Source organism: Salvelinus fontinalis, chromosome 16 (genome assembly GCF_029448725.1).
Source record: "Salvelinus fontinalis isolate EN_2023a chromosome 16, ASM2944872v1, whole genome shotgun sequence".
NCBI classification, from domain to species: Eukaryota; Metazoa; Chordata; class Actinopteri; order Salmoniformes; family Salmonidae; genus Salvelinus; species Salvelinus fontinalis.
In genome coordinates this window covers 47,356,025-47,364,826 of record NC_074680.1, presented here as the reverse complement: position 1 = coordinate 47,364,826, position 8,802 = coordinate 47,356,025, and the positions used below count along the sequence as shown (strand labels likewise).

Sequence of the window (8,802 nt, the reverse complement as noted above, 5' to 3'; positions counted from 1 at the left end):
CTGTCTGTCTGTCTGTCTCTCGCTCTCTGTCTGTCTGTCTGTCTCTCGCTCTCTGTCTGTCTGTCTGTCTCTCGCTCTCTGTCTGTCTGTCTGTCTCTCGCTCTCTGTCTGTCTGTCTGTCTCTCGCTCTCTGTCTGTCTGTCTGTCTCTCGCTCTCTGTCTGTCTGTCTGTCTCTCGCTCTCTGTCTGTCTGTCTGTCTCTCGCTCTCTGTCTGTCTGTCTGTCTCTCGCTCTCTGTCTGTCTGTCTGTCTCTCGCTCTCTGTCTGTCTGTCTGTCTCTCGCTCTCTGTCTGTCTGTCTGTCTCTCGCTCTCTGTCTGTCTGTCTGTCTCGCTCTCTGTCTGTCTGTCTGTCTCTCGCTCTCTGTCTGTCTGTCTGTCTCTCGCTCTCTGTCTGTCTGTCTGTCTCTCGCTCTCTGTCTGTCTGTCTGTCTCTCGCTCTCTGTCTGTCTGTCTGTCTGTCGCTCTCTGTCTGTCTGTCTCTCGCTCTCTGTCTGTCTGTCTGTCTCTCGCTCTCTGTCTGTCTGTCTGTCTCTCGCTCTCTGTCTGTCTGTCTGTCTCTCGCTCTCTGTCTGTCTGTCTGTCGCTCGCTCTCGTGTCTGTCTGTCTCTCGTGTCTGTCTGTCTCTCGCTCGCTCTCTGTCTGTCTGTCTCTCGCTCGCTCTCTGTCTGTCTGTCTCTCGCTCGCTCTCTGTCTGTCTGTCTCTCGCTCGCTCTCTGTCTGTCTGTCTCTCGCTCTCTGTCTGTCCAAAATCTGTGCTGTCGAGCTAGTCTGGCTAATGTTCTACTAGCCTGGTCTCAAAAGTGCTAGCCGCTGGCTAACGTTCTGCTAGCCGGCCGCTGGCTAACGTTCTGCTAGCCGGCCGCTGGCTAACGTTCTGCTAGCCGGCCGCTGGCTAACGTTCTGCTAGCCGGCCGCTGGCTAACGTTCTGCTAGCCGGCCGCTGGCTAACGTTCTGCTAGCCGGCCGCTGGCTAACGTTCTGCTAGCCGGCCGCTGGCTAACGTTCTGCTAGCCGGCCGCTGGCTAACGTTCTGCTAGCCGGCCGCTGGCTAACGTTCTGCTAGCCGGCCGCTGGCTAACGTTCTGCTAGCCGGCCGCTGGCTAACGTTCTGCTAGCCGGCCGCTGGCTAACGTTCTGCTAGCCGGCCGCTGGCTAACGTTCTGCTAGCCGGCCGCTGGCTAACGTTCTGCTAGGAGGCCGCTGGCTAACGTTCTGCTAGCCGGCCGCTGGCTAACGTTCTGCTAGCCGGCCGCTGGCTAACGTTCTGCTAGCCGGCCGCTGGCTAACGTTCTGCTAGCCGGCCGCTGGCTAACGTTCTGCTAGCCGGCCGCTGGCTAACGTTCTGCTAGCCGGCCGCTGGCTAACGTTCTGCTAGCCGGCCGCTGGCTAACGTACATGCATTGAACTGCATCCATCTATTCTGCCAACAGCGCCTTAGTGTACATCATGGAATGTGGAGTCAAAATATAACCTATTTTTAAAACCTCTTATAAAGAATAAACTTGGAATTTGATATTTTTGACTGATATTAATGATTGTCTGTTGCATATCTGCAAAGTAGTTAAAACGCTGTCAAGTTCACTTTAAGCAGGGAGTCATGAGGAGAATACGATCTCTATCGCGGATGAGCCCTGCAGGAAGACATCAATAAACAATAATTACACTGAAACATATCTATATACACATCAAATTACACAATACATATCTACAGTGGGGCAAAAAAGTATTTAGCCAGCCACCAATTGTGCAAGTTCTCCCACTTAAAAAGATGAGAGAGGCCTGTAATTTTCATCATAGGTACACTTCAACTATGACAGACAAAATTAGAAAAATAAATTCCAGAAAATGACATTGTAGGATTTTTAATGAATTTATTTGCAAATTATGGTGGAAAATAAGTATTTGGTCAATAACAAAAGTTTCTTAATACTTTGTTATATACCCTTTGTTTAGTGGCTGACTAAATACTTTTTTACCCCACTGTATATACACAATACCTTAAAACACGAAACAATCTTACCTCCACCACCGGCTCCATCCTCCCCAGCCCCCAGCGAAGTACCCAGGACAGGCTGAACCATGGCCCCAAGGTAGGCCCTCAGGATGGGGAAGTCTCTAAGCAGGTTTTCCCCCTCCCTGGAGATCTGTTCCCCGTCCAGCACGCACTCTTTACGACCCCCGCCCCGGAACACCAGCCAACCGGACGGCTGTACCCGGGCAGCACCTCTTGGACTGACACTTAGACACGCAAGGGTGGCCAGGAGAGGGGAGCGGGATTTGAGGAAGGACAGGGCTGACGGTGTGAGGAGAAAAGAGGAGGAAGAGGAAGTTGGTCGTGAAGGTGAAAGAGAAGAGGACAAGATGAGGATGGGAGGTGTAGTTGCTCGGAGGTCCTCCATCGAGGGCGAGCCTTCAGATTCAGAGCTGGGGGAATAGGACTGAGGCTCAGTGATGCCCAGCATTGACATGTGTTCCTGGGTCTGTAGCTGTAGCAGAGCTGCCAGGCTGGCAGTCCTAAACACCCCTTCCTCTGGTCCGGTCTGTCCTTGCCCCTGCCCACCCTCTCCCCCAGAACCAGCCTCTCCCCCGGAACCAGCCTCTCTCCTGGGGCTAGCTTCCCTCTCTGGTTCGGGGCACCAGTCCCACAAAGGTAGAGCCTCACAGCAGCGCTGCACAATCACCTGTTGGACACTCAGACGCAGACCCTCCTGCTGCAACAGAGACAAAACTCTAGAGAGAGAGAGAGAGAGGGAGAGAGAGAGGGAGAAAGAGAGAGAGAGAGAGAGAGGGGGTAACAGGGGGAGGGACAGGATGTTAGTGGAATGGCACACACAAAATATAACAGTAGGATGTAGAATGAAATGCACTCATTCGTATTACAACAAGAAACACAAACTCATTGTGCTGAAATCGTTTGAATTCAGTGAATGAAAGAGCATGAAATATACTTGAGCTACTGCCTCTAAACCAGGGTTCCCATGACGAGTAGAGAGGTGGGTGTGTATCTACCTGTCAGGAGACACCTGTCTATCAAACAGCAGGTGAGAGAGCAGCTGAGATGGGGCCTGGAGGAGTACCAGGAGAGGGTTCCCCAACTTCACCTCACTGCTTTGGTCTGAGAAGAGACACAGAGATTGAACACACACCGAGAGTACAAAACATTAAGAACACCTGCTCTTTCCATGACAGACTGACCAGGTTAATCTAGATGAAAGCTATGATCCTTTACTAATGTCACTTGTTAAATCCACTTCAATCCATGTAGATGAAGAGGAGGAGAAGGATTTTTAAGCCTTGAGACAATTGAGACATGGATTGTGTCTGTGTGCCGTTCAGAGGGTGAAAGGGCAAGACAAAACATTAAAGTGTCTTTTGAACGGGGTTTAATAGAAGGTGCCAGGAACCGGTTTGTGTCAAGAACTGCAACGCTGCTGGGTTTTTCACACTCAACAGTTTCCTGTGTAGATCAAGAATGGTCCACCACCATAAAGGACATCCAGCCAACTTAACACAACTGTGGGAAGCATTGGAGTCAACATGGACCAGCGTCCCTGTGGAACGCTTTTTTTTTTTTTTTTTTTTTGTTATTGTTTTGTTGTTGAAACAGAGGAGAAACGGAGGAGAAACGGAGGAGAAACGGGGGAGAAACGGAGGAGAAACGGAGGAGAAACGGAGGAGAAACAGAGGAGAAACAGAGGAGAAACAGACAGTAGAGTAAAATACAATTCTGTTTCTATTCTGCTGTTCTATCGCATGTGCAAAGATGTCTGAGATTATTTATTTTTTTAACTGTTACAAGAGCAATTTGAGTTAAGCGCATTGCTCAATGGCACATCGGCAGATTTTTTTCACCTAGTCGTCTCGGGGATTCGAACCAACAACCTTTCAGTTACTGGCACCAATGCTCGTAACTGCAAGGCTTCCTGCCGCTGCTCCTTGCTTAGCGAATACCACTTCCTCCCAATTCGGGCACATACCCTGGCTCCGACCCGGGACGGAGGGGGACGGAGGGAGACGGAGGGGGACGGAGGGGGACGGAGGGGGACAGAGGGGGACAGAGGGGGACAGAGGGGGACAGAGGGGGGCGGAGGGAGACGGAGGGGGACGGAGGGGGACAGAGGGGGACAGAGGGGGACAAAGGGAGACGGAGGGGGACATAGGGGGACGGAGGGGGACGGAGGGGGACGGAGGGAGACGGAGGGGGACGGAGGGGGACGGAGGGAGACGGAGGGGGACGGAGGGGGACGGAGGGGGACGGAGGGAGACGGAGGGAGACGGAGGGAGACGGAGGGAGACGGAGGGAGACGGAGGGTTAGGAGATGTTAGAAAAGGGGAGGGACATTTTGATTTGGCCATAGGTCTGTTGACGTTACATATTAAGTTAGCTTTTTTGCTTTATGTCCATTTCAAACTGAAGTCACACAGTAAGTACATCCTTTCACAACTACACGTGATCCGTCCTCCCTTAAGAGAGTCTCTGCCATTCAAAAGTTAGCGCTTGAGCATGGAGTACCTTTTGCTACACACACACACACACACACACACACACACACACACACACACACACACACACACACACACACATTTTCATATGGGTGGCCCCAAGCGGGAATCAAACCCATGACGTTACAAGGGCCATGCTCTACCAACTGACCCACACCAGGTAAACACACTCACCTTCACATCCCAGGCTGCGTATTAACACTGAAGCCAGCGTGTTGACGTAGTCTACGAAGCTCCTCATGTAGTCTGGCCTGCAGGGGGCGCCCTGGGGCTCGGCGGGACACAGCTGGTCCACGGAACGCAGCAACTGCTTCATGGAGGAACGGACCGGGTGGGATTCCAACTCCGACGGTTTCAGACTGGCCTGCTCTACCAGGGCTGTTAGGAGGGCACCAGCAACAGGACTCTCCACTACAGAGACACAACACATTATACACATAGTTATACACTAACCCTAGTCCCCTAACCCTAGCCCCCTAACCCTCTAACCCTAGCCCCCTAACCCTAACCCCCTAACCCTCTAACCCTAGCCCCCTAACCCTAGTACCCTAACCCTTCAGACTGGCCTGCTCTACCAGGGCTGTTAGGAGGGCACCAGCAGAAGGACTCTCCACTACAGAGACACAACACATTATACACTTAGTTATACACTAACCCTAGCCCCCTAACCCTAGCCCCCTAACCATAGGCCCCTAACCATAGGCCCCTAACCCTAGCCCCCTAACCCTCTAACCCTAGCCCCCTAACCCTCTAACCCTAGCCCCATAACCCTCTAACCCTAGCCCCATAACCTTAGCCCCCTAACCCTAGTCCCCTGTGGTGCTAACCTAGCCAGGACCTGTGGTGCTAACCTAGCCAGGGTCTGTGGTGCTAACCTAGACAGGGTCTGTGGTGCTAACCTAGACAGGGTCTGTGGTGCTAACCTAGCCAGGGTCTGGGGTGCTAACCTAGCCAGGGTCTGTGGTGCTAACCTAGCCAGGGTCTGTGACAGGCCTGTGGTGCTAACCTAGCCAGGGTCTGTGGTACTAACCTAGCCAGGGTCTGTAACGGACCTGTGGTGCTAACCTAGCCAGGACCTGTGGTGCTAACCTAGCCAGGGTCTGTAACGGACCCGTGGTGCTAACCTAGCCAGGACCTGTGGTGCTAACCTAGCCAGGGTCTGTAACGGACCTGTGGTGCTAACCTAGCCAGGGTCTGTAACGGACCTGTGGTGCTAACCTAGCCAGGACCTGTGGTGCTAACCTAGCCAGGGTCTGTAACGGACCTGTGGTGCTAACCTAGCCAGGGTCTGTAACGGACCTGTGGTGCTAACCTAGCCAGGACCTGTGGTGCTAACCTAGCCAGGGTCTGTAACGGACCTGTGGTGCTAACCTAGCCAGGGTCTGTAACGGACCTGTGGTGCTAACCTAGCCAGGGTCTGTAACGGACCTGTGGTGCTAACCTAGCCAGGACCTGTGGTGCTAACCTAGCCAGGGTCTGTAACGGACCTGTGGTGCTAACCTAGCCAGGGTCTGTAACGGACCTGTGGTGCTAACCTAGCCAGGGCTGTAACGGACCTGTGGTGCTAACCTAGCCAGGGTCTGTAACGGACCTGTGGTGCTAACCTAGCCAGGGTCTGTAACGGACCTGTGGTGCTAACCTAGCCAGGGTCTGTAATGGACCTGTGGTGCTAACCTAGCCAGGGCTGTAACTAACCTGTGATGTTTGTAGCGGTGGCCCGGGGCAGCAAGGTGATATATACCTGTGGTTTCTGTAGTGGTGGCCCGGGGCAGCAAGGTGATATATACCTGTGGTTTCTGTAGTGGTGGCTCGGGGCAGCAAGGTGATATATACCTGTGGTTTCTGTAGTGGTGGACCGGGGCAGCAAGGTGATATATACCTGTGGTTTCTGTAGTGGTGGCCCGGGGCAGCAAGGTGATATATACCTGTGGTTTCTGTAGTGGTGGACCGGGGCAGCAAGGTGATATATACCTGTGGTTTCTGTAGTGGTGGCCCGGGGCAGCAAGGTGATATATACCTGTGGTTTCTGTAGTGGTGGCCCGGGGCAGCAAGGTGATATATACCTGTGGTTTCTGTAGTGGTGGCCCGGGGCAGCAAGGTGATATATACCTGTGGTTTCTGTAGTGGTGGCCCGGGGCAGCAAGGTGATATATACCTGTGGTTTCTGTAGCGGTGGACAGGGTTTGCAGGGTGATCTCTAGGTGCTGTGCCAGGCTCAGTCGGGTAGCGATGCCCTCCTCACTCAGTACAGGGTGGCAGCACAGCAACACTTCCTGTATGCAGCAGCCTAAAGGACTGGCCACAACGTGGTCCTCCACAATGGATTCTAGAATGAACACAGCAGGGAGGGAGAGAGAGAGACACTGAACAGGAACTCTCAACTCATCTGTCTGGAAATCCAGTTTTGTGTTAACACTTTACACTCTTGGGAATTGGCCTTTATGGATAGGGCTAAATTGAAACAGCAAAAGTTGACCAATTAGCAGGAGGGATGGGGGGGGGGGGGGGGGGTAACTTCTTGTCTCGTGAGGTGCTCAAGTTCAGAACGTCTGTCACTCAAAACCCATACTGACGTCATGTACAGCCTGTTACTGAACAGCCACTACGTTCCAATTTAGGCATTTATCAGTGTCCAAATGTGCCACGTAGAGGGCTAACATCCCACACTTTGTCCTCTGTGCCACGTAGAGGGCTAACATCCCCCACTTGTCCTCTGTTCCACGTAGAGGGCTAACATCCCACATCTTGTACTCTGTTCCACGTAGAGGGCTAATATCCCACATCTTGTACTCTGTTCCACGTAGAGGGCTAACATCCCACACTTTGTCCTCTGTGCCACGTAGAGGGCTAACATCCCACAGTTTGTCCTCTGTTCCATGTAGAGGGCTAACATCCCACACCTTGTCCTCTGTTCCACGTAGAGGGCTAACATCCCACACCTTGTACTCTGTGCCATGCCATGTAGTAGTTGACATGGAGAGGAATGACAGCACTAACAGACTGGTACCCAGGCTATGTGCATATTCAGATCACGGTCACCCATGTTTTTACATTGTGAGAGAGATTGGGTAGCGAAGATGTCCAATGTATTTTCATTATATAAGGCAAATAAATGTATGACTTGTTCTAATGCAGTAGTGTTCACCTGTCTTGGCGGGGCCCTTGTTGTTGCCACTATGACTGGCTGTGTGACTGAGGATCTGGCCCATCTGTTGGAGCACCGCAGGGAACCCTCGGATGCCCTCAGCGTGTTTCACATTGGGTTCCACCCTCAGGCCTGAGGGACGGAGAGATAGCATGGTTAGAGGGACGGAGGGGACTAGGGAGACGAGGGGGACTAGGGAGACGGAGGGGGGCTAGGGAGACGGAGGGGGGCTAGGGAGACGGAGGGGGACTAGGGAGACGGAGGGGGACTAGGGAGACGGAGGGGGACTAGGGAGACGGAGGGGGACTAGGGAGACGGAGGGGGACTAGGGAGACGGAGAGGGACTAGGGAGAAGGAGAGGGACTAGGGAGACGGAGGGGGACTAGGGAGACGGAGGGGGACTAGGGAGACGGAGGGGGACTAGGGAGACGGAGGGGGACTAGGGAGACGGAGGGGGACTAGGGAGACGGAGAGGGACGGAGGGGGACTAGGGAGACGGAGGGGGACTAGGGAGACGGAGGGGGACTAGGGAGAGGGACTAGGGAGACGGAGAGGGACTAGGGAGACGGAGAGGGACTAGGGAGACGGAGGGGGACGGAGGGGGACTAGGGAGACTAGGGAGACGGAGAGGGACTAGGGAGACGGAGGGGGACTAGGGAGACGGAGGGGGACTAGGGAGACGGAGGGGGACTAGGGAGACGGAGGGGGACTAGGGAGACGGAGGGGGACTAGGGAGACGGAGGGGGACTAGGGAGACGGAGGGAGGCTAGGGAGACGGAGGGAGGCTAGGGAGACGGAGGGAGGCTAGGGAGACGGAGAGGGACTAGGGAGGCGGAGGGGGACTAGGGAGACGGAGGGGGACTAGGGAGGCGGATGGGGACTAGGGAGACGGAGGGGGACTAGGGAGACGGAGGGGACAGAGGGGACTAGGGAGACGGAGAGGGACTAGGGAGGCGGAGGGGGACTAGGGAGACGGAGGGGGACTAGGGAGACGGAGGGGGACTAGGGAGACGGAGAGGGACTAGGGAGACGGAGAGGGACTAGGGAGACGGAGAGGGACTAGGGAGACGGAGAGGGACTATGGAGACGGAGGGGGACTAGGGAGACGGAGGGGGACTAGGGAGACGGAGGGGGACTAAGGAGACGGAGGGGG

General features: G+C 54.3%; 1 protein-coding gene across 3 annotated transcripts in view; it reads right to left on the bottom strand.

Moving 5' to 3' along the window:
- zfyve26 (zinc finger, FYVE domain containing 26) overlaps positions 1 to 8,802 on the bottom strand; it is a 108,278-nt gene that overhangs the window by 74,282 nt on the left and 25,194 nt on the right. For all 3 annotated transcript variants that reach the window (XM_055865599.1, XM_055865598.1, XM_055865597.1), the window contains exons 16-20: positions 7,650 to 7,781; positions 6,660 to 6,830; positions 4,679 to 4,915; positions 3,011 to 3,116; positions 2,022 to 2,731 (exon numbers count right to left, since the gene is read on the bottom strand). In XM_055865599.1, coding sequence (XP_055721574.1) covers positions 2,022 to 2,731; positions 3,011 to 3,116; positions 4,679 to 4,915; positions 6,660 to 6,830; positions 7,650 to 7,781 — 1,356 coding nt within the window. The remainder of the gene's footprint in view (positions 1 to 2,021; positions 2,732 to 3,010; positions 3,117 to 4,678; positions 4,916 to 6,659; positions 6,831 to 7,649; positions 7,782 to 8,802) is intronic.